The sequence below is a fragment of the Theobroma cacao genome, chromosome 6 (assembly GCF_053813885.1).
Source record: "Theobroma cacao isolate CCN51 chromosome 6, ASM5381388v1, whole genome shotgun sequence".
NCBI lineage: Eukaryota > Viridiplantae > Streptophyta > Magnoliopsida > Malvales > Malvaceae > Theobroma > Theobroma cacao.
This window is the reverse complement of record NC_142644.1, coordinates 5623465-5648766: the sequence shown is the minus strand read 5'-3', so window position 1 is coordinate 5648766 and position 25302 is coordinate 5623465. Positions and strand designations below refer to the sequence as shown.

General features: G+C 35.8%; 5 protein-coding genes across 7 annotated transcripts; 1 reads left to right on the top strand and 4 right to left on the bottom strand.

The window, feature by feature from the left end:
• Positions 1 to 4564: 4564 nt before the first annotated feature.
• On the bottom strand, positions 4565 to 7171 carry LOC18595516 (coniferyl alcohol acyltransferase). The gene is made up of 2 exons (XM_018123655.2): positions 6628 to 7171; positions 4565 to 5753 (listed from the first exon to the last, which is right to left on the bottom strand). The coding sequence occupies exons 1-2, from the start codon at positions 7036 to 7038 to the stop codon at positions 4788 to 4790; spliced, it is 1377 nt and encodes a 458-aa protein (XP_017979144.2). The 5' UTR covers positions 7039 to 7171; the 3' UTR covers positions 4565 to 4787.
• A 2705-nt stretch (positions 7172 to 9876) lies between these two features.
• On the bottom strand, positions 9877 to 13631 carry LOC18595515 (Ribosomal protein L20). The gene is made up of 2 exons (XM_007023503.3): positions 13356 to 13631; positions 9877 to 10151 (listed from the first exon to the last, which is right to left on the bottom strand). Exons 1-2 carry the CDS (start codon positions 13539 to 13541, stop codon positions 9960 to 9962), a joined length of 378 nt encoding a protein of 125 aa, XP_007023565.1. The 5' UTR covers positions 13542 to 13631; the 3' UTR covers positions 9877 to 9959.
• A 938-nt stretch (positions 13632 to 14569) lies between these two features.
• LOC18595514 (uncharacterized) lies at positions 14570 to 16243 on the top strand. The gene is made up of 2 exons (XM_007023502.3): positions 14570 to 14977; positions 15830 to 16243. The coding sequence occupies exons 1-2, from the start codon at positions 14723 to 14725 to the stop codon at positions 15992 to 15994; spliced, it is 420 nt and encodes a 139-aa protein (XP_007023564.1). The 5' UTR covers positions 14570 to 14722; the 3' UTR covers positions 15995 to 16243.
• A 559-nt stretch (positions 16244 to 16802) lies between these two features.
• LOC18595513 (uncharacterized) lies at positions 16803 to 18220 on the bottom strand. 2 transcript variants are annotated; one of them, XM_088807158.1, is made up of 3 exons: positions 17695 to 18220; positions 17380 to 17424; positions 16803 to 17004 (listed from the first exon to the last, which is right to left on the bottom strand). In XM_088807158.1, the coding sequence occupies exons 1-3, from the start codon at positions 18078 to 18080 to the stop codon at positions 16947 to 16949; spliced, it is 489 nt and encodes a 162-aa protein (XP_088663284.1). In that variant the 5' UTR covers positions 18081 to 18220; the 3' UTR covers positions 16803 to 16946. The 2 variants fall into 2 exon arrangements, with proteins under 2 accessions (XP_088663284.1, XP_017978561.2); XM_018123072.2 differs by having other exon boundaries at positions 16803 to 16910; positions 17695 to 18205.
• A 369-nt stretch (positions 18221 to 18589) lies between these two features.
• Positions 18590 to 25275, bottom strand: HCF173 (high chlorophyll fluorescence phenotype 173). 2 transcript variants are annotated; one of them, XM_007023495.3, is made up of 13 exons: positions 24578 to 25273; positions 24072 to 24284; positions 23514 to 23718; positions 23311 to 23386; positions 23044 to 23179; positions 22802 to 22906; positions 21262 to 21342; positions 19884 to 19973; positions 19732 to 19797; positions 19408 to 19464; positions 19249 to 19326; positions 19126 to 19173; positions 18590 to 19012 (listed from the first exon to the last, which is right to left on the bottom strand). In XM_007023495.3, exons 1-13 carry the CDS (start codon positions 25139 to 25141, stop codon positions 18941 to 18943), a joined length of 1791 nt encoding a protein of 596 aa, XP_007023557.1. In that variant the 5' UTR covers positions 25142 to 25273; the 3' UTR covers positions 18590 to 18940. The 2 variants fall into 2 exon arrangements, 1 of the variants encoding a protein (XP_007023557.1); XR_001928459.2 differs by lacking the exon at positions 18590 to 19012 and having other exon boundaries at positions 19408 to 19501; positions 24578 to 25275.
• Between the last annotated feature and the right edge of the window lie 27 nt (positions 25276 to 25302).

The following is a 25302-nucleotide window of genomic DNA, read 5'->3' as shown; positions in this document are numbered from 1 at the left end:
AATGAATGATCAATCTCAACTACAAAACACTCACAAGTCAAATCACTAGCCATTCTCAACACTTAAAAAATCAACTCTAATTTATTACTCACCTTGGTAGCTTTGTAAATTTGAAATTCTTTTCAATAATTTTCCAAGCTAGCATAAAAGCTCCCTTTTTCTCTCTCTAAACACCTAGTTAGTGAGAGAAAATATGGAAGTAAGATTTTTCAAGGGTTTTAAAGTGAAAGAGTGAAAGAGCACAAAGGTTCTATGAAAGGGTGCATAAAAGTATGAAAAGTGGAGCTAGCTTGAAAGAGTTATGGAAGCTTGAAGAGAACTCCCATGAAGGATGAAGAAACGTGAAAGGGAAGAAGGAAGAAGAAGAAGAAGCTGTTGGAAACGTGAGAAGAAGCTGCTAGAAGATGATATTTATAGCTCAAGCTTATCCAACTCCACTTAAATTACGAAAATGCCCTCAGCAAGTTAGTTTATTCTTCTCTAATTTTTTATGCAATCTTTTTACTCTCTTAACATTGAGGCGAAGTCCACAATGGTCTAAAAATACTCAAGTTTACAAAAACTTAAAATTTTGACCTGATATGAAAAATGACCATTTTGCCTTTACCTCGGAAATCATCATTATTTTTATTTTCTTCGTCCTTTTACCCTTATTTTCATCATTCATTTATGCCTTACTTAGGCCTTAACATTGTTTGAAAGCCTACTTCTAGGGGCTCATTAAGAAAATGATGAAATTACTCTTGACCCGTGTTATCGTGTCTACACCTAGTTACGACGCTAAAAAGGTCGAGGTCTCACACTAAGCATGTGCTCATCCTCCTTCTCTAATTCATAATTGCAAGGCATTTAATGCCTCTAAAAACTAGCTGAATTTGGGGGAATGATGGACACCTTTAGCTACCAACCCCCCATTGTGCCAGAGCCTTGTAAATCATGCTCGGAAGAGCATGATTTCACCTCTAAATTGTTAAAAAATTTAGACAATCTAGCTTTTAAAAAGGGGGTAGAATAACAACCGAGGGGGGAGGATTTAAAAAAAAAAAACAAAAAATCAAATCGAAGAAAAGCAACCAAAAACCCTATCTTCTTCAAACAAAATCCAACAATCAAGAACACAAAAAAAAAATCCCAAGTTCTACTAGTAGACTACCTTAGCAACAATCAAAGAAAAATCAAAACTCACAACGAAAAAATACCAAAAAGAAATAAACAAAAAAAGGTGTCGTAAGCTAGTTTGAGGATTGGTTTTCTTTAGGTTTTGAGAGAGAAAGATAAGGGGAAGGCTGCCGACTCTTTACCGCCCAGAAGTAAAAGGGGAGCAGATGCTAACGAAGAGAGAAAAGGGAAAGGAAGGAGAAAGAAGTAGAGAAAGAGAGGGAACAAAGGAGAAAGAAGTCGAAAGGAAAGAGGAAAGAGTTTCGCTTTGGCCAGATCTGATAGTGTGAGATCCAGCCGGTGGTGAGGTTCGAAGAAAGGGGTGTTTGGCTAGGTCTGGTGGTGAGAGAGACAAACGAGGCTAGGGCCGCCAACTAAGAAAGGAAGAAAGATTTGGTCGGAGTTAGAGGGGAGAAAAGGAAAAGGAAATCTTTTAGAGAGAAGGGAGAGGGTGCTCGACTAGAGAGAGAATATGAAAGGTGAAAATAAGAGAAAAGAAAAAATGAGGCTTATATACACAGGTTTAGAGTCTAAACGGTGCCGTTTCAGTGGAGTACAAAATAAAAAGGGATCAACACCTAAACGGCGTCGTTTGAGGGAGTCTTTGGAGCACCAAATGGTGCGTTTAGAGGGGAGCCCAGTGGACCAACAAAGCAAGCTCGGGATGCTCCTATGCAGACCAGATAACTTGGGCCATCACTCTAACCCAAGCAAGGTGAGGCCTTTCCCATTTATTGTGGATTTGGACTTGTTATTTAGGGCTTATCCATTCTATTTAATTAAAAATCTGCTTAGCTCAAATAGAAATAAAAAATCAAAAAGAAAACCATAGAATGTTTTAGAATAAAAAAAAAGAATAATAATAAAAGTAATGAACAAAAATAATAATAATGATAATTAAGAAAATAATAATAAATAACAATAACAATAAAAATGATACAAAATATATAATAATCACTTTAGAACCAATACTAATAATGGGATGTCCATTCGGAACGCGAGGAGTCGTAATTCTGAGTGAACTTCTCTAGGTTAGGGGGTTTCGATTAAGACTCTACTAGTACGATGGGAGGGTCCTAATTTGGAATTCCAATGTTTCTAATTTTAAATGAAATAAAAATTATATACTCAATTACCAATTAATCAAAATATACAAAATAAAAGAAATAGGAAATTAATGATAACAATAAATTTGTTAATCATAATAATACAAAAATAGGAAATACATATGATTGAATAATAATAATTACGGATAATAGAAAATACTTGGTCTAAAAATATGGTTCTGAAAAATTTCATATAGTAAAATAAATAAGTACTTATATAGCAAAATGCATAACGAAATAAAAATGGAATAATAAATAAATATAAAAATATTTGTTCGTGAAAAAAAAATGCACACAAAGAAAAGTAGTAAATTTTGTGAAAGAAACAAACATTGCATTCATGAGTGCATCACATACTATTGCTGCATTGTTAAATGTCATGACATATAGAAATATTATGTATACAAGTATGAACCTGATGATGGGACTTTTCAAGAAAGCTTGCGAAGGCGAGTTTCTTCAAAAAAAACTCCCTAAGTGAAAAGATATCTCCAAGTCCTACCAGTATGATGAAGGGTTCAGAGAAATATCTTTGATAAAAAGCTTTTGCCCGCATTAGGATTTGCATTCACGAAAATACTATTTTTACTCGCAAACGACTATCCCGATGATGGTATTTACCTAGTAAACTTGCCAAGGAAAGTTTCTCATGTATTTTCCTAAGTAAGAGAATACTCTCGGATCCCACCAGTATGATGGGCAGATTCGAAAAGTACACTCAATAAAAGATTTTCGTTTGGTATTATCTCGATTTTATGCCATGCATTTCACAATTGCATCACATGTACGTCAAACTCGTAAAATATTTTGACTTGACTAATAGAATAAAAGATAAATTAAATAAATAATAATTAAGGAAACATAAGAATAAAATTAATGGGTTAGGATAATATACGATTAAATGGTACCATTCGTGGAACGAGCATCCCGGGGGTGTTAATCTTTCCCTGTGCGTAACCGTACTCCCGAACCTAACTCTAGAAAATACGTAGACCAGTTTATCGTTCTTTTGACGGACCTAAATTTAATTTAGGATTTTGTCGAATAGAACAAATTTGTTAGGTGGCCAATCACACCTAGGTAGAAAAAGGATTAGTGGCGACTCCCCAAGTTAACCATGTCTAGCAGTCAGGTTCCAGGACTTGCACGTTATGACAGTGACCCAACTAGTCAAATGAAGAATCTATGGTTCAATGCTTGGTTAACCATTCAATTCAGACTAGAACCAACCACACTCAGTAAATGAAGGTTCAAATTTGCGATATACTTTCATTTATGCATAAGATTCCCAAAATTGTTAGTATTTGGAAATGTTGAAAATGGTGAGAGATTGTTGGTGTATTTTCAAAATAAAAGAATTGTCTCTTAGTATGGAAAGCTATCTTAACTCAAAGGTTATGGGACAATTAGAAAAACATCACAAGTCAAAAGTTCGGATATAAAAAATTATCTTTTCATATTGAAGCTACAAAGTTATTTCTTATGAAATGAATAGTTGTCCTTTCATAAGGTGATATGAAAAGTTATCTTTTCATATTGTAACTCAAAAGTTGTCTTATAAAATGAATAGTTGTTCTTTCATAAGGTGACTATTGAAACAATACTTTTATCTAAGGGTTGTGTCTTGTCATATGCAAAGGTATATTCAAGACAAAAAGGTGCCTTGATAAAAGGGTTGTGTCCTTGAAGAAGAGACACTTGTAGGCTTATATAAAGGACATGTTGCGAATCATTTTGATACATAAAAAAAAAAAAGATACAAGAGCATAAAAATCAAAAGTAAGAGAAGTGTTGTTTTCTAAAAATTAATATAAACAATTAAGTTTCCATCAACTACAAAAAGCGTCCAAATTCTTTATAATCTACTTGCTACAAAATATAGGCTCTAAGGTCGAATAACTTTGTAAACCCTTAAGTATATCTAGTAGTCTACTTTAGTAAAGTGTAAGATTAAGTTAGACGTTGGTTTCATTGTATCCCTAAAACTATTCGTATTATTCCCCTTTATATACCAAGTGGTGAGAGTGAAATAAGTATTAAAGATAACGTCTATTGAAAAGATCATCTTGAAGTTAATTTTGTTGGTTCCTTGAATCCCATTTAAATCCTATTTGCATCAACATTTTGTGGATTAGTGGTTGCATATACATTCGTTATGCCTTATGATATTGCTATTGCATTTCATAAATTAAGTTGTGGCTATAATGTGTGCTTGCTCAAATATAATCTATTTCTTAGTTTACTTGTGTGGTAGTGTCCACCCAAGCGTCGCACGGGCTATAGGGCTTAGTCGGTGACAATAAGGCAAACATGGACTATTATATATATTTCAACACATAAAATACAACCACCATGTGGTTGTTCTCATGTAAATCTACACCACTAATATGCATGATAGAACTTCCATCGAATATGTACACTTTAACCAACTTCAAAAATTCGAGAAAATTTAATATCGCAAAGATAATTATGTTCTGATTGCAGTGATGTAACAACTAACATATGTATGATTAAATGATAAACCTAGGTTGAGGAAACCTTAGTAAGATAATCAAAAGTCACGGGCCTAAACACATTTGCAGCTTCCTTTTCTATTAGCTCCAACTGCCCTTTCAAGAGGAGCATATAGACAACCCAGTCACCATCTCCCGCCGGACTGGGCATCGGCATAACGTATCCACAAAGCCCACCCCATGGGAAATGGTAGGACCCAAACGTGGGGCTACCCCATCCGAAATCTACTTTTGAAACTGGGAAACGCTGCCCTGATGACACCACCAAAGCTGGCCCATCGTCCTTGCCCACGCAGTATACCCTTGTCATCGCAGGCTCAGGGCGGTGAGCTTCAACCCAATCAATCAGTCCCAGGAAATGTTCCTCGTCCGCCGCAGGTTTTAGAAAATCATGAACCTGTTTTGCCACCCAAGACACAGGCTTCTCAACAAGTTCACCCACTGTCTGGGATCCGTACGGAATGGATAGCACATTCCCGAAATGAGAACCCATGAGAGTTGCTTTATCTTGGTCTCCTTCACCTAACCTTGACCTCCCATCCACAACAATCCCCATTTTTGATATCTTGTCTCCATCTTTGGCAGCTACAGTTGCCACCATTTTCCACAAAAATGCACTAAAAGACTCAAGCTTGGTCCTTTTGTGTCCGTCGGAGGAAGCAAGCGACTGAAGCTCATTGAGTTTGTCAGCAGTAACATAATAAATGCGACTGATGAGATGATCAGTAGGTTCATGGAACTCTTCCGGAGGGGGCAACGAGGGTATTGGCACGTACATCTCATCAAGGGAAGGGTCAAAGCGCCCAGGGCGTCTCGGGTTCAGCAGAGATCGACGAAAGGATGGCGCAACCGAACCCGGCTTCGAGCGAGCTATTTCAGCCCATGACACGAGAAACATGTTGGTTGAGTAGGCATCAGCCATTCGATGATCGAAGGAGCATGCCACCACTATGCCCCCACATTTAAGTTCAGTTGCCTGTCAAAATTGAATGGATCCCAAGTTTAGCATTCAACGAGAAAAGATTGTACTAAACAATCTAACCTCGATTTCAGAGAAAAAACAAAAGGTTAATTAAATCCATGAATTACTTTACTTGTAATTCAAGTTTAATAAGACCAAATTCCAATAGGAATGAACAGTATGTATATAGATAAGCTTCCCCAAAGATCAATCAAGTTAGCCATTGAGTATACTTCACACAATACTTCTTTTCACACGACTTTTGAGTGCCAAAAAACTAATGATAACAATAATAATAAGGATAAGGTTAGTGACGTCAGACTCCTCAATCCATTTGGTGTCCCATAGTCATCATATGAAGGGCTGTTGTTTCATGACCTTTTCCTCCTTAGGTTTTTTATCTATTTTAGCCGGACATTTTATGGGAACAAGTCAAATGTTTGAAAGGGGTATCAACTACTACCTAACTTCTTCTTTCATAGATACGGATACTGACTTCCCAGTAATTTAAATGATGATACTGACTACATCTATATATAAATAAATATATGTATATATAGTCAATATTGCTGTTTTAGGAAAATTGAAGAAATTAATCTAGAAGAGGAGAAATGAGTTGAATATTATACAAGAGAGCTATATTATATAAAACAAGATGGAAGATATATATTGGAAAATGAGGTTTGGCTTACTATTCAACTTAAAGAGAGAAACAAACTAACAAAAACACAAATCAAACACTTGCCCCTTTTCATACTTCAAAGAGTTTCAAACTCCTTTTTTCTCAGTCAACAAATAATTTTATTAGTATTGTCCTGAGTCCAGGACAAAGATAAATCATTTTTATTTGGTAAGGTGAGCCAGCATTCAAACATGCCTGGTGACTTACCTGAATTGAGATCACACCATGTTTCTTTTCAGGTACGAATTTGCCTTCAATGCTCTCCTCAGGGTTATGCAAGTTGAGGTTTTCAAGCTCAATATCTGCATAAGCCTCAATGAAATCCACACCTCGATTGTTACAGAGAAGCTCAGGCTCCCCCAGAGCGTTTGTCACGACCTCCCCAGCAAAAGCGTAGTAGGACAAAAGAGCTTGAGCCAAGGCCTTCTTCAGAACACTAACCATGGAACCGAAACTCATCGTAGGTTTCTTGTAACAGAAGAAAAGTCCAACATCAAGTGCTGGCAGAAGCAAGTCCAGGTTGGTGAGTGGCAGCCAGTGCTCTTGGAATGGAAGAGCCGCTGCCACCACCTCCTTCTTGCCCACTGACAACATGAAATCTCCCTTAGCTGACCCCATTTCTAAGTAAAATGAGAGATACCTGGGTTGGCTTTGCTTTGGATTAGGGAGAAGGTAGGAATTTATAGAAAAAAAGGGAGAATCACATAATGTTCCTCTCAACCCCAATTTCTTTTTCAAAGAAAATGAGACAAAAGTATTATTATAATCGATAATGTAAATGACAAATTGTTCTGTTAGACTGTTACATCCAAGCTAGATATATATAATACAAAACATATTTATTGCTTCACACGGTAGCTGATTACCACCAACACCCACTCTATAGCGTTCCTTTCTTAATTCAATCTATCCAAATCCTTTTGCAAACAAGAAAGAACAGGTAAATTTGAATAATTACAGAACACAAAATGCAAAAACCTTTCCTCGTTCAACATAAAAATGGAGGGTTTCTGCTCATTTGTGTTGTCCTACAATGAAGTATGTTGCACTTGAAACAGGCGCCTTCCATAAAACTGATGAAAGGATAGGACCAAATTCATGTTAATACATTTTGATAATGACTTGAAAATGGTAGAAAAGCCCATCATGGTATTTGTAATCAATAGTTGATGTATGCATTTCATACTCATTTGTATCAATTATTGAATACTGAAAGCACATCCCCCAACTAAAAACTGATACAACAACTCATCTTCCTTGATTATTTTCCTATTTCAGTTCTGCATTATTTGCTCATGTCTAATCCAAAGATAAGATCACCATAAGATGAAATCATTTAACCTTGACAGTAAATAGTTTTGAGTTATAAATACTATTAACTTTCTTATCTTATCATTCTTTTTTTTTTTTTCACAATAACTTGTAATACTAAGCCAACCATATATAAGGTATATTTACATATTACATATATATGTTAGACAATGCTATATATAGTTATCTCCATTAATTATCAAGTCTAATAATGGACAGCATGCCCTTCACCGAATCATGCAATGGCAAACATTTTACAACAATTTCAGAATATAATCAAATGACAATGACTTAATTTGTTCTTACATTTGGACACTGTCCCCAATTTTACCCACGGCCCTAAAGTTAACTACTTGTCTTTCCTTGTCGTCATAACCAAGATCTCACCTAAATCTCAAGACCTTTTACCTCTTACAAGAGGTAAATCAAATCAATTATATATTTAGACCTTTAGTTTGTTAGTCTTGTCTTTTGAGTTTAATTATAGGAAAAAAACAAAAAAGACAATCGTGCCTATCATTTTCTGCGAGCTGTTTTTAACTGTTAATATTATATTTCATGAGCAAAAGACTGATAGATATGTAGGCTATAAATTATATATCTATGAGTATTGCTTCCTTTTCATGGTCCTTCTCATAATTCCGGTATAATTAAATCCAATAAATGACACTAGCAATAAATATGGAAATTTTCTGTAATAGAGTAATCTTTATTTGCAGCTTGCACACCTAAATGGATTTATAGTTAACAGCTTAATTGACATAAACGAAAATATAATGGTTAATTTCATATTCGAATATTTACTATGTGCGAATATAGATTTAGGTAACAATTAAAAATTTTAATTAGATATTTGTAAGGTTCGAATACCCCATCAAATAATAAGATTTGAATTAAGGTATTTCAAAAATAACGAGTAACTTACCAGTTAATATCCCTGTAATTACATGATCATTTACAAAATCTGTATGCTGGTAGCAGTTTTATCAAAGAAAGCCAGTACTTTTTTCTGTTTAACAGATGATTTTGAACTATACAAGTAGAGTTACCTGGTCCATCCAAAAAGCTAAGTTTCAAACCTCCAGATTAGAAATTGAAACCAGTTTGGCTTATTCCATGATCAATTTGTATAATTCTTTCAACAATGTAGCTTTGATTGGCTTTTGTTTCCCTCCAATCCAAAGGGAGTATCAAGTTGAAAAGTCCAAGTTCTCCAACTCCCTGACCTGTAACACTATACCAAGACAACTACTGATATAAAAATAATTTCCTCATTGCATATAAAATTGGCTATCATTGGCCGTAGCTTACCCCTCTGCATTATAAATTATAAAAGCCAATTTCTTGGCCGGCAAAGCCTCCGTTTTTTGTAGGCATTATTAAGTTACCTGGAAGAAATGTCATTTTCCAGTCATCCAACAACCACAAGCATTTGTTTATCATTTCGGTTCTCAGACTTTCTCAATTATAATAACCCTGTTTTGGACATTTCAGCAAATCAGCCCCTTGTTTTTCCCATATGACTCACTAAAGTTGGTGGCCATACATTAAGAAGTCAAGCCTTTTGCTTTCACAAGGGAAATAAATAAATAAATAAAACAAACACAAACACAAAACACGTTATTTTTACTTGTATGTAGACCAATCGTTTTACAATTGGTGTAACATTCTAATTATTTATCCATTTTTAATCAATTAAGCCTTCTTATTTGTTTTATAACAACTTTAAAAGAAATCAAAAGCACCTAGCAGAACTATCGATCAGCCGAACATAATCTTACCAGAAACCACATCGATCCAAATCCTGACGTGGGGAAAGTGGAGGTTCTGCGAAAGGAGGGGGCTCCTTAGAATAATCCTAGGATTGAACTCAGTAGTCTTTCAATGTACATGATATTATTATTGTATCATATGTAACCATTTTCAAAATTGCTTCACCACAATAAGTTCAATTTGTTAAGCTGTCTACCTGTTGTTTTACAACTCTTATATGTGCTTGTAATGAGAACATGCTTAACAAGAAAACAGAGAAGCATCCACGAGCAAAATGGATAAGTCAGAAAAGCATGACCAAGCATGGTGCAACTGACAGCCTCAAAAGCAAATAGAATTAGGCATTTAAATATTTGCATTGGCAAGCAATAATTGGAACACAAAATTCCTTCTTAAAAGATTCTGTTCTAACAAAGTTTAATAGAAAGTTTTGAGTAAAACATCCAAATAAGCAATTATACATTGATTGCAACATTTGCCTTCCTTGTAGGGAGCACAATATTCTTGTTTCCAGGGAAGGCATTGCGAGAAATGTCTACGAGAGCCTTAAAACTATATGGTTCATGCATAGATAGTTCGGAAAGAACTTTCCTGTTCAGTTGGATGTTCTCTTTCATCAGTCCGTGCATGAAGTTACCATAATTTACCTATAAATAAAACAAATAATAGAAACAGCAAAAGTTAGCATCCCTCCTTAAACAAAGTTCAACACACAGATTGATGCTACAATCAGCATACAAAAGCAATAGCCTTGAAAGAGCAATGACCACATTTCTGATATGTGAGAAATAACAGACAACACGTCTGAGCCATATTTCTTGCAACAGGTTTTTTTTTTTTTTTAACTTCCTCTTCTTAGTCTTATCTTCATTTTCTGAGGGGAGGAAAGAAAAAAGAAAAAGTAACTGAGTTCACAACCTTCCTTATTCCTTCTTTAAAAGAAGAATAAATAAATAATTTACCTACAAATAAATAACTAGAAGCTGCTCTTTCTGGCCCCATGTAAGAAATTTCAATTAAACAAGCAACACAGTCACGATAAATATATAGATCAATATCTTCCAGTTTGCCAGGCTAAATCAACCATGAGAAAGGAGAGAAACCTAAAGGTTGATTTAGATCTTTATCTTTAAAACACCAAACTATCTCATCTTTGGGAAGTTCAAGAGCCTATCAAATGTTTTTTGTGTCGAAGAACACAACTTAAAAGCAATTCACCAAATTACTTCCCCACTGAAATAGCAATTTTTAATGATATAAGAAAATTATGGCACCTAACTCCAGCAATTTTTATATGCTAGATCCATGAACAAAAGCATGTTCAAAAGGTAGCAAGTAGGAACAAGCAATCACGAAAGATGTAATCTTTAGTGAACATAATAGTAATAAGCTAAGGTATGATGAGCAGTTCCACTACAACACAGGTGGAGATTGTGTAACAAAGGATGTCAACGGGAAACAGTCAGCTAATAATTATGGTTAAAGTTATCTTATTGCCAAACTCATTCCATTAGCATCTCTACGCGTGAAATGAGAGTTAACAAAGAATAGTGAGTAAAAGAGAGATAAACAGGCACATAGACAGCAACTATAGCGTCCATAGTCAACCGCCAAGGCAGTACATGAATATGGGCAGCATGTCCAACAAGCATGTGGGCCGCAGCCAGTTCATGCTCCAAACTGTATAGCAGTCAACTCATGCAAGGTGAGGATAATTACAAAATCAGATAATCATAGACTCAACCATATTCAATGCTGGCTAAGGATCAGTAGATGCTTTTAGTATTCCAACAGCACCTTATGAGAAAGACATATTTAGATTCCAAGTGGCCTATCGTTGGAGTGTCCAAGAGATCTCATGATAGAAAATGAGATGACTGAAGCAAGTGTAATAATGAAATAATATCGATGAACCGAATAGATATTAAGGTGATATCAAGATAGTGGAACTTTGGAGAGAAGATCTGATTGCAGTGCAAAAGGTGATGAGGTGCAAATGAGTAAAAATATTCTAAAAGAAGAAAAAACAACTTATAAGGCATATATAATATGATAGGAGTGGAGACATACAAGAAGAAAGTATACTAATCAAACACAAGAAACTTATCAATGAAAGGGAAGAGTACACAAAAGGTTGGAAAGTTGGACACAAAAGGTGCTACTAATGTAGAGTAACAAACATTTAGTGAAAATTTTTATATTTTACTTTACTCTTCAATAATTCATAGAATTATATGGAGAATTACATTATTTCACATTCATCATTTTTATTTCGTCCAATTTTTCTATTTATTTCATTTGTTTTTTTATTTCTAATAAACAAACTATCTCTTTGTTATATTTATATATTGCACTCAAAGCCTTATAAATTAATTTAATAATGTTGAGTTTTTTATTTTTTATTATATTAAAAATAAAAAAAATACTATCACATAGTCCTCCACATTTAAGATTAATTTTGCATTAAGTTTATCAAACGCCATCTTACCTTATCTCTACAGCACTTCTAGAACAGCTATACTCAAACAATACCTTCTAAGAAGCTCCGGCTAAGCCAAAGAAAATGAGAAAAATGATGGCAAAAAAGTGCAGAGATATGATTCAAGTAAAATTCTATTTCCTTTCGATTGTTTATATTGGATAAAAGTAACAAGGAGAAAAATATGATTAGTTTGGTCCTTGATTTATTCATGAACTTATGCAACATTTTTAAATTATATGAAACTGCAATAGTCCAATCTCTATCCAATTCTAAATCTCCCCACCTTCAAAGGCACTCAAAAAGCTGATTAAGAAAAAAAAACTGCAAATGGTCATGTTTCTTCTATTTAGTTCTTTGATGACTTTGCTATTCAAATAAGACAAATATGACAATTTTTGCCCCCCCCTCCTCATCTCTGTCTCAATCCAAACAGATAATTAACCATTTGAATAGATTTTATCATGAATATTTCATTATTATTTAAATTATTATTTCAAAAATATTCATAAAATCATTTTTACTTTACTCATTTTCATCGTTACTATCTTTTTCTTTTCTTTTTTAGGCTGCATATATGCGAAAAGCACCATCAGCAAACCTAGGATGTTAACTTAAAACCTACACCTCCAAACAACTTGAGCTAAGCCTAGCTTCCCATTACTTCCTAATTTACTTAACCAATACCAACTTATTTCATTCTCCTATTCTATGCAAGAGGTCCACTATGTTTTGTTCAGGAAATCCTATTTCCTTTTTTTTTCAAACATTAAAATGATACAAACAGAGGAAAAGGAAACCAGTTCTATGACAACGAAATTCAATCGATGGGCTCCCTTTGATAAAATAGACTTCCTAAAACCAGAATGCGAGACTCGAAGGAGGGATGTTAAAATGCTAACATGTCTATAATGACACAGATACAGACTGTCTCACTCCGCTAAAATTCTTTTATGTTCCTACATACACAGGTGTCTTGCATAAAGCACTTCAAACTCTGGCCATATAAAAATTTCGAGCCTACATGTTTAATGGTGTTTTTATTTTTCACTAACCATAGGCACAAAAACTAACACTTAGTAAAGAAAACCACAGAGAAGATGAGAGCTCAAAGCAAAACCACAAGCCAAGAGTAACAAGTTGGGGGCGCAAAAATGCCATCTACAAGTCTCAAACTCTATCACTCTATTCATTTCAAAGCTAATTAAACCGAAACCATGACAAGACCCAGAAAGATGTTACCCAAAATGATTACATGAAACGAAGGGATTGGAAACATAAAGAATTTTTTAATTAGAAGAGGAATAGAAAGCAAATGAAGATATTAACAGAGTTGAACGCAAAAAGGGAGAGAAAGGAAAAGAGAGATTACGCCATGTTGACGAGTCCCAGCATTAATGCGTTCGATCCATAAAGAACGCATGTCACGCTTCTTGTTCCTGCGGTCCCTATAGGAATACTGCAAGGCCTTCTCAACCCTCTCTCTTGCTATTCTTATACAGTTCTTTGCCCTTCCCCTGAATCCCTTTGCCAACTTGAGTATCTCCTTCTTGTTCATTTTTTCCCCTGGGTCTGCGTGTCGAGTGTTGCCAGCCTCAAGTCAGAGGAGAAGCTTAGACGACAAGGGCACTCCGCGCGCAGCAGCGGCCATTAGCTAGTAGGATCGAGGGTAAACAAATTGGGCTGGGCTCAATCAGAGTTCTTAGCTCATTTCTTTTTTCAGCCCGACAATCTTATGGGCTCATTATAGTCTTTGGTTTTAGTTTGAAGCCCAAATACGAATGATGGTTTTTCATTTTCGTCATAAATAATTCTTTGAAAAAAAATTTGTCAAATATTCAAACAAATTTAAATAAGTTCTTATACTACCGCATTCAATCAAACTCGTATATTTTTATTTTAGATCAAATAAATCTTTATAATTATCGGTTGGTTAATTGTCATGAGTTAAAATATCATTGTCATTTATGTTGTTGAAATTAACACTGACTAGGGGTTGACGTAAAAAGTGAAAAATATCATATGATCATATCACAATGTCAAATTAAAATGTCAAGTCATTTTCATTATGACATATCAATATCTCACATTAATATCACGTGTCATAAAATAACAAGATGACTAATAACAGTTAATGAACGTTAAGTATAAAAGTTTATTGAATTAAAACAAAAATGTAAAAATGTATTAAATATAATAAAAAATAAAAATTTATTTAAATTTTTTAAAATAATTCAAGAACATTATACAAAAAAACAAAATGAAATTTCAAAAGATCAGTATGAATTGTGATATTCTACTAACAAAATCTTTGATTCCAAAAATAAACTCCCATGTAGGTTGTCTGTTAAGCCCAAGGCTAAATAAGATTGGTATATGCTCGTGTGAATAACGACACTAAAAACTAATGGTACTGGTGGAGCTGCTAGCTCCGGTCCTTCCAAGGCTAGAAGATGAGAAAGCATATAGCTAATTTCAGTAAGACAACCCGACAAATCATTGTCAAAAGCAAATCAAGCCAGGAATATAGTACAAGATATATAAAGATAGACCCCATGGACCTTTCCCATTTGCCATTGCGCAAATTAACCACTACCACTAGAACCAGCACTTACCGCCAAAAACTGAAGTTGCCAAGGTGGGGCAAGGGGAGCTGTATTCTCCGCACCATGCAATCGGGATCAGAGCAAAACCAAAGCAAGAACAAGAAAAAAAAAACAAAGGAAAACATTCAAGGCGATGGTCATGATGAAGGGAGTGGCATTGGCAGCCGATATAAGGAGAAATCTTGGGGTGATAAAGGAGAGGGTGCTGGAGAAGCTGGCCGCAGCTGCAGTCCCTGCTGATGCTTTGGAGAATGCTAGGCACTTGTTGGAGAGTGTGGTGAGGGATGTTACTGTTGCTGCTCATGGTCTTACCAAGGACGCCTTGCACCGTATCAAGACTCATCTTGTAGATATTCTTCCTTCACTCTCCCCTGCCGTTACTAGAAAGGTACATTTCTTTCTCTTTTTCTCTTAACCATTAGTCGTCGTATCAGACCCCAATTCTACATGCTTGATTAATGGTTGCACCTGCATGAGGCTAGATAGGACTAGGATGTTCAGGTGGTCCAAGTTGAAATTCATTGCTAATTAACTATTGATCTTTTCGGTTATGAACTGGGAGGTAAACTGGTAATTAATTAAGTCCTGCCTAGTTGCTATACAGAATTGTTCAGCTTTCATTGTTTCTCCTCAACCCTTCTTATAGGGGAACTCAAGTCTCACCCTTTGAGTTGTATATATGTGATTAACTGTACATGTATGATTACTGTTGTTCATTGCAAGGGATTTTCTCAACTCTTAACTCGGCAGCTCTTGTCTGGTTGCTGGTAGAAAAGAGTTGAAAAATAAATAAAAACAACAAAAGGAAAGAAAGTAGGAACAGGGATGAAATTCAGCTTCTCTTTTTCGTTCTGCACATGAACAGACAAGCCAGAAATGCTCTTAAAACAGTTTAAGCCTATTAAAGTGCAGTATGCTTCCTCAAGCAGTATCTGGTGGAGCTGCTTTATATGGACTTACTTCTATTCTTACTATTTAAACTGTCTAACTAAAAAGCAAAATGCCTACTTTATTGGACCTGTTTTAGGATTGAGAACTTTGAGCTTGTAAGCAATGTCCCCAGTTCTTAAGATACTTTCATGTTTTGTTCTTCTTAACTCATCTTTGGGGCTGTACTCTTTCTCTTACTTTAAGACGGCTTGAAACTACAAAATATATAGAGTGAAGTCCTAGAAGCAATTCAGTTCACTTTATGAATTGGTACTCTTTAGTCTTTACTTCTAATTGGTCATTTGAGTAGATGGTGGATGATGCTGAGAAGGAAGCTAATGAAGAGCAAGAAACTGAGGGTGAACATGAAGTAGATGAGCGAAGGCAAGATGATCATCAACTTAGTGGGAAGTCTCCATTTGTGTCACCAGCATCTTCTTTGTTTGCTCTAATCAAACCATTATCGAGGCTTTGAAGATTATATATATAGGGAACTCTGACATACTTGTTTTGTCTACACTTTTCTTGGAAAAATAAAGTGTAAAGAGCATACATTCAAATCTCTAGTTGAATAATGGAGAATCACTTGATGTAAAGAACAGCGACTTATGTGATAAGCAAAGATTGAAGAGCATGAAGCAATGTCTGCCAAGATGATCTTTATCTTGTAACAGCAATTTTTATAGTTCATTATCTGCAGTAATGGATGTTCTTTCTTTTCTAATGCATACGGTGGTCCGTGCCAAAATGAAACATAATTGATTGATTCAGAGGATTCTGTGGATTCAGATGAAGAATCTAATTCAGATATCAGAGTCCTATTCTTCTTTCATTTATCATTTTGGGTAATTACATGTAAATGTTTGCAAGCAAAAAGCTAGAAGCTGTAGTACTGAATGTCATAAAAGGATTGCTTCCTAGCCTTTCGATTTGTTATCCTCTCCGCAAAATGAGGAAATGCCATATTTGTGTCGGTTGTGGTTACTGATGCATATTCGGGAGACACTTGGTCATCTTGACACAGCAAGCCTCATAACCTTTCTTTATGAAGATATCATGTCAAGGCAAGTAATGAGCATACCAACAGGAGAATAACAAGGTTTTATGGCAATTTGCAAAGGCCAGCAGCGGCTGTCACGGTGTAGAGCTAAAGCATTTATACAAAGTTTTCTCTAGCTCTTCAATCATGCATCTAGGAGTTCACAAACATATCTTGGATAAGATAATCGTGGTCAAACGATATGGTGATGCAAAAGCATATGATCAAAAGATTGAGTCAAGAATGAATAAATGAAAATTCCTGTCACATTGCAGCATCAAAATCATATACAATTCAAGGTCCATAATCCTCATCTCCAATCAAGTTACAAATATCGGAACACTCCACCAAGCTGCACATTAAAGAAAGGAACTTATTGGGTCATAATTTAGAAAGAAAATGAACATCCAAAGGACAATTGAACCATGATGCAAGTAATACTCTGCCTTCAAAAAAAAAATAATGTTACTCTGCCAATGTTTATTGAAGGCCAGGAACTTTTTGCTGAAGTATAGGCAGTCTGCCATCAAAGCTTCTAGTGGTGTAGATTATAGAGACGAGTCTACCTGACTCCTTGCAGAAATTCTTTCATTCTTACAATTGGTTGCATTTATAGATAATTACGTTTATGTAATTCTACCAAGCTAACAGAACTAATTTTTTTGTATGAGATCAGATAAAATAATTCAACTCTCATATCTTCAGTTCCTTTACAATATAGTGCTTAATTGAAGCTTAAATAAGGTAACTAAGCAAAATTGACTGGTGATGCTAGCAACAATATATTGCCAATTATAATAAGAGGAATTCAGAGATAGTACCAGTACTTGCGACTTCGAAATCCTTCCTTGAAAACCACTAAAGGTCTGCAGAGGATGAAAAAGACCATCAATTATCTTCTCAGAAGTAATGTGTTAATGCAGAATATAAGGAGCACACATATAAGGAACCCAAGATCAATTTATTGAAAGTACAGACAACTTTCTATCAGCTGTGTTTTTATTCCTTTAAGCATGGTCGTGTATGATCATCATAGTTTAGCAAAGGGTCTACTTCAGCCAGGCTGCCAGTGGTTGTTCTCTAGGGCGGCCTTGGCCAAGCAAAATGAGATAGATCCTTGGAAGGAACTTCAGTACCTTCTGATATTAAGAGGACCTTCTCCAGGAGAGCCTACACCACCTCTAATGCAAGTGGCGAGACATTTGGTAGTGCATGACTCAGCCTTCCTAGACTTTGGTCGCTGGATTCTAGGTTTCTTGCAGTCTTTGGAGGATGCACACTCTCCTGAAAGCGTTTGGGGTATGTTGGACAGAGTTTCTGAATCTTGGGGTACCTCAGCAGCCCCAGCTGCAGAGACCATAAGAGCAGCAGCCGCAAGGAAGCTAGATGCCAGGTGGCATCTGCGGCTGTATCTGGTGAGGTAGCTTTTACTTTTGCTGGCAATGTTGTTGCGGCTATTGCTGTTGACACAGTACAATGAAGTTCTGACACAAAAGGCAGCACCAGGGCCACAAATTAGCATTATGGTGAATGTGTAACTCTTTGTTGTTGTCAATTCTGCTTCTTCATTTTAGCAGGGGTCAAGAAAACAAGAGTTGCCACATTTTCCTTATCTCTTCAGCAAAAATTTTCATGTTGTTGGTGGTCCTACGGGGTCCTAGCTCAGAAGAGTTATCTTGTGTCATTTTGTTGATCCACGTGTTGACCTTTGTTTTTGTGGCCTGTAATCAAGACAAGAGATCACAGTTACCTCAATCCATCTGACTCAATAGTAGTATAAAATTTATGTCAAGTCACATGAATTGCGCATGAGCATGACTTGAAAGCAAACAACAGCAGTATCATTCTTGAAGCGCTCAGTTAATTCAGCAATATATGAAAATGGAAGATTAAATATAGTGGGAGAAAGAAAGACAATTTCTTAAACATTTTATTACCAACTTCCTCTGTCCATGTGGTTTATTGAGAACTTGGAATAGGAGGAAGGGGTAATAAATTCAAGTCATAAAAGAATGTAAACACTGTTGAATATGACTTGTGTAACAGTTGATGATGTTTTGCATTACAGTGTAAAATGAATTAAAATATTCGACAAGACTCCACATTATCTGGAGCTTTCCATATACACTATACGCTATCCGCCATACATACACATTTTCTATATCAGCCTACATATGGATTTACAGAAAAAAAGAGCAAGCATGACCTATACAACGCTCATCATCAGGGCAGAAAAGAACACAGAAATTGTTTTGTTGCTGACTTCCAAAGAGATATCATCAAGTTAGGAGACTTCTTGCTTCTTGTTTCCTCCTTTCTAGATGTCGTTACAATCGGATCCTTTTCCTCAGAGGATGATAACATGTTATCCTCAAACAATTATCAAGTGTTTTTCTCCAAAACAGACAAAGCTGGAGTCAAATAATTATTTGCTTTGTCAGGCAAATGGGCAACCTGTAGAAAGAGCATGTTTCTGCTTCTTTAGTTCAAGTCATTATTGTTTACAAGCAATTAAAAGCAACTACATTCAGTTCTGAATACTAGAAAAGGTATTAATTGATCCTCACCAGCTCATAAAGCTCCCTCCCTTCCTCAGCTACGTATTCATGACATACCTGCACAAAAACAAGATTCTGTTAAGGTCCATCGTACTTGAAACTAAAATTTTCGTGGCAATCAATGTTACCCACATCAAAGCTCTTATTCCTTGCAGTTGGATCATGCAATGCTTTCACGCAGATATCAGCCACATCAACACAACTAATGCCCTGATGAAAGAGAGAAAGTAGTTAGACAGGAGGCAAACTCAATAAAATTTATTAGAGTCCAAACTAATAGTGCATTCTCACCTGAGAAATCCTGTTTCCTTGATCAAATATAAGAGCACGTTGGCCACCAGGTTCCTCCTGTAAGCACCAAACTTTGATTCAGCACATATTTTGGCTGTCAAAAAACCACAGGTGAATATGGGACAAGTTTGAAAACATTTGGAACAGTAGATTCTCATTGTAATATACAGGAGTTCCCTAATGATTTTCTCTCGTTAAACTAACATTCAGCCTTCTAACCATTTATAGTGAAGGAACTGGAGCACTTTAGCTAGTATAAACACTTTACTTTTAAATGAAGTGCATTTGAATCCCAGCAACTTGCCAAGAATGGTATAGTAGTACCTTTAGAGGACCAGGGCGAATTATTGTGTACCCAAGACCCGATCTTCTCAATGAATCCTCACCAGCCTGAAAAAACTCAAGCATGAAACTGAAGTAAGAAAAGGAAAACAGAGAAGGAATGATTTTCACATGAGCACAAAGATAAGACTAACCCTCTTGGCTTTCAAAACTTGCTCCCTTCGGTTTGGCTCAACTCCTAATCCTGTGCACGAAACTAAAACAAAGTCTGTTTCTTGCCCAGTCTGCAGAATATCAAGGCAAAATTATTTTACAATGGGAGAAAATGTCTAATCTCCTTAAAAATGTAGCTGATGGACTAGGTTGTAACTTCAACTCTGTCCCTTATGAGGTATTACTGTCCTACTTTTACAAATATTTTGAACCAGATCATGCAGTATATTAACAAACATATTGCACTCCAATCAATAACCTAGCATCTAACAAGAAATCACTCTTAACAGCCACATTGAGCACAGGGAATATCCATAAGCATTGTTTAGCACTTTTGCATCCTTGGAACCTCAAAAATAATAATAATAACAATAATCAGTCATAGATAGTGCTTTTTGTACTATTTTTCATCTTTCCTTTATCCACTCCACCCTTTAGCATGCAAGCCAAGGCCTCCAAGTTAATTTTAAATGGTTGACTCACTTCAACATAGCTGAAAACCATGGAACTTGAAGAATTGACCCAAAATATAATTAATTAGTCATAGGAAGATTTTTGCAGGCTCACCAACTTCATTGATGGAACTGAGGCTTCAAATTATGCAAATAAAAAGTTCATAAATCTATTCAACTTGGTAGCCAAAACCTCCAAGTTGGAGTAAATGGTTGACTCATTTCAAGATACCTCAAAAATGCCCAATGAATAAATAATTAGAATCAGAAGATTTTAAGACACTGAACAGCTTTAGTGATGGAACCAAGGCTTCACATGATGCAATTGGAAAAATGATACAATTATTTAACTTGAAATTCAGATCAATGAATTCTGATTTTCAGCCATTAACCATTTATTTCTCCTTTAAATCACCCTAAATGTTGTAGACAATAACTAAAAATCATGCTTGTTATGACAGAGACAGGTATGATAGCTGCAGATTGACATTGATGCACGTGCACACATGCGGATGTGCCTACATGCACACGCATAGGTGGAATTGAGCAAACTATATGAAAAAAGCAAAATAAATAACACTGGTTGTTTGCAACCCCATCCATATCACCTTATTGTATGTAAATCATGATTTTCAGAAAAAAAAAAAAAAGCGTATGTACACCACAAGCAGAGGCTTAAGCCTCAAAGCAGCAATGCCTTTTTTGCATTTAACTCATTAAAGTTAATGGTTACCATATCACATGATTCAAAACAGAAACTCTTCATAAATGTTACCAGAAAAAGGTGCAGCAGTGGTTATTTTTGATGTTATAGCATAAAATGATAGCATGACATCTAAAAATGGGGAAAAAAGAGAAACTGAAGGTCTTTCTGTCAATGAAGGAGGAATATACATAAAACACTTACAGGCAAAGCTTTTATATATTCCAATATAAGCTTGAAACTTCGGGGGTCTTGCTTCATTCCTGCTGGTCCTTCAACAGGCCTCTGCAGCAAGGATAATATGAAGAATCAGAAGTTTTAAAAGCAGAATAGTTGTTATTTGATCAAGGGGAATAAGAAATTGGATAAATCATCAGAAATTACTGTAGCAACAGTATGAGTGATGTTAGCACTAGAACAAAAAGAGGTCAAGAATAAACTTCTGACCAATTAGGGGATGTCCAAGGAAGAAATAAAAACAATTAGTTTTTCGTTTGAACGGTACAGTAGAAAACTATGGAAAAGAATAAACTTTGCTGGTCTCATCAGCAAAAAGAAAATGATGACATGATGTCATCAAAAATGTTTAACAATTTTTCTGGAGACCCTGAAACTTGAGAAAAGATGTTTGGAATAGACTGATAGAAGCTATCATAACAAAATTTTCATTACAAATGCCAAAATAAGAATATTTATTAAATCATGTACCAAAAAGTGGAGTTGCCACTGGCAGCAAAAAGAAAACTTTCTGCATGCTACTCTAAAATGCATAATTCGATTTTCAAGTGCCACTTCTTGGGTGTGTTTGTGGCCAAAGTTCTGACATGCAAGCCTAGATATATCTAATCTAAATATTAGTAGTCCATCTATAATGGTGATATGGAAGCAGAAATCATCGTTCAAGTGTATTATTGACGAAAATACGACCACCAAAAGCTCAAAATATGTCATAAATTCTCACTACTTAAAACACCTGAAGCAATCTGTTAATCAAAATTTACAATATCTATGCAGTAGTCCGCAAATTTCCATTTAAAAAATGAATGAGCCAGCTCCACATTAATGACAATCTCTACCCCAGAAAAAGCAGCATTCACAAAGTTTAGTCCATGGTAGTAAAGAATCAAAAGAACAAATTTATAGGGCAAACAAATCATTGTTCCAATGTATTTTTGATAGAAATGTATTCTATCATTTGTATAATTATGAAATTTTTTATTCATATCAAACAGCACTAGTGCAAAAGTTCATTTGACACCATAACAGATAGCCATATACAGTATCAAGTATCAACCAATAACAATGAGAACAATAAGGTGATCAATTACAATGGCATGCTAAATTTCTTCCTGGTTCAAAAATCATTTCGAATATTCAATAAATACCAAGCTAGCAGTCAAATCACCAAAGAGATCCACTAGTTAACAATTCTACAGCTTTGACCTCAAGATTCCACCAAAAACAGAAAATGAAGAATCTATATAACCAAACCTAAATTAACAACAAGATTTCCTTAGGCAGATTCTAAAAAATATCACATGTCATTTTCAAACTCATAACATACTTGATAATAGTAACAAAAACCAGCCTCAGAAAGATTTGATGATAGCCAAAAACACAAACTCAATTACCATTCAAAGAATTATTGTCCTGAGACCTTGAGAATAAATGTAGGTAACGATCCCTTATACTTCTACAAGTTTTCAAACTAGGTGATACAGGGCAAGTTTCAAAATACACAAACCTGTCTTCGTGGCTCAAAGCGTATAGTTAATGTATGTACAAGGAATGGGTCTAATGGTGGATCATCTAGTTTCACGGGACGAAATGATGAAAACGGCACTCTGACCTGTCAATCACAGGAAAGGGGAAAATACGTAACCTAATCAATACCCTTTCACCAAAATCTTGAGAGTAAAAAGAATTGATGCATGGAATGCTCACGATGGAAAGCCCATAGCTTTCTGAGGGATAAGAGATCATTACCCTACAAAATCCTACTTTTGTGTTTATTCTTGCAAAGTATAATTTGCTTTGAGTTGTATCTGCTGAAGGACCAGCTTCAAGAATTACAACATAAGATCTTCCATTGCCACCAAGAGAGAGAACTAGACCTTCATTCCTGAACACCAAATATTTCATAAAGTGAGGTACATTTTTAAGGTGGAATCAATATATCTGTCAATAACATATCAAACAACAGTCAGCTTCTACTAAGTAAAAAGTTATATCGATAATGGAAGTGCTACATACCTGTCAAGAGTGCAACCCAAAGGAAGTGAAAACTTTTTTGACAGCTCAACATACCCACCTCTGGTGAAAACATAGCCTAAAGTTGAGAATTAAAAACAGAGTTAAAGACAGAACAGCCTGTATTTGCCACAGGCAAGAAAACATATGGAGACTGTAAATAATTGCTTCAGGCTAGGCATGCGTCACATTTCAACTGAAATTACCTGAGAAAACAGCTTGTCCAGTCTCAGTGTACTCAAACTTGGCATCCATTCCGCCATCGTACTTCGAAGCAATCACATCCTGGAAGTAAGTACCTTGACGTATTTCCCATCCATTCAATGAATCTTCAGATTTGAACTTTGCAAGCAGAAGCTTGCTTTTGCTGCTTTTGCCTGCTCGAATTTGTGCCAGTTTATTATTGTAGTCCTGCAGTGATGTTAGATATCAGTTCACCAAAGCTATTTTTCAGGGAGAAAAATAGATAGACCATAATCAATCCACCATGAAGCCATCCACAAGTTGCAATGAACAAGTTTATCAGTATGCTAGTCTAAAACATGGTAATAAAACTGTATAGAAGTAGACAATGTTATACTGAGTTCACTCGAGAAATGCCCAAATCTTGGACAAGTAGAGAAAGTAAATTTAATGAAAAAGAAAAGGGCATTTACTGCCTCTAGAGAATTGATGAAAAATCTAGCCTTGGAAGGATCATGCATTCATATGTGCATATACGATTATAAACGGGAGTAAAACACATGCTCAAAATTGGAACAAACCTGCAATGCTTTGGTGAGGTTTAAAACCCCTTGATGATCAACTCTATAGAGATCCCCAGTGATAGTAGACCGAGCAGTGGCACAGTAGATAATCTTGTTGCAACCTTCTACAGCAGCTTGAAGGGTGGAAGGCTCACCCACATCCCCAATCACTATCTCAACTGACCTAGGAAGCATGTCCAACACCGCTTGATCTGCCTTCCTCACCAAAGCCTTTAATCACAGAATTAAGGAAAAAGCATTATCTTTAGGTCTATAAAACTAAAGCTACAAATCTTAGAGAAATTCAACTCTACAATTTATCACATTATAGTTTTCTACCTCTTTAGGCAAAGAAAAAGCTGTTGCACTAACCAAACAAGCAGATAGAGAAACAAGTTTCAATTCCAAGTTAGAATTTGAAACTTTACATATGGGAAATCTAATTATTAGAACTCAAGCCCCTTAGACTTTCGCTCACTTGGAAAATAGAATAAAAGAGAAGAAAGTGGTAAAAGCAAAGCAACCTTGACAGTATATCCTCTGAGCATGAGCTTACGGACAACAATGCGTCCAATGCGGCTGGTGGCACCAACAACAAGGACAGTGGTGTTTTGAGCACCAGGAATGGCAAACTCACACATGGGTCCTTCTCTAATAAGCAAAGCATCCAAAGCTTCCCTATCATCGACACGAGTTGTCCTTGAAATCTGCCCCAACCCAGAGAACTTCCTCCAAACCTCATCAAATATTTGTCGGGATTTACGTCCCAACCCCACTGGGTTGACGTCATCCAAACTTAACGAAACTTGCTGCTGTTGTTGTTGCGGTTGGTCTTGTGAAATAGATTCAGTAGAAGTAGTAGTTGTTGTTGTTGTAGTTATAGGAGTTGGAGTAGGAGAAGTTTTTTTAGCTTTGGGTTTTTTCTTGTTGCCTTTGCCAGTGTTGGGAGAGGAAGCAGCGCGTAGGATAAGGAAGGTGGAACGCTGACAAGGAGAAGGTTGCCATTTCAGCCAGATGGGGCTGCTGTTAAAACCATGGCCTAAACCGGTCGAAGCACTCATTGCTGTAGTAGCCGTGGCAGCACTCATTGCTGTTTTCGTAATTTTAGACTGGAAAAGCAGCTTTGATTTAGATGTAGCTTAGATTATAGTCAGTCTCTTATTATTCCCTTCTTTTCTTGTTTTCTTTCATGGTTTTTTCTCACCTTTTGGTAGGGAAGGGGAATGAAAAGAATGGTGGGGTGGTTGAA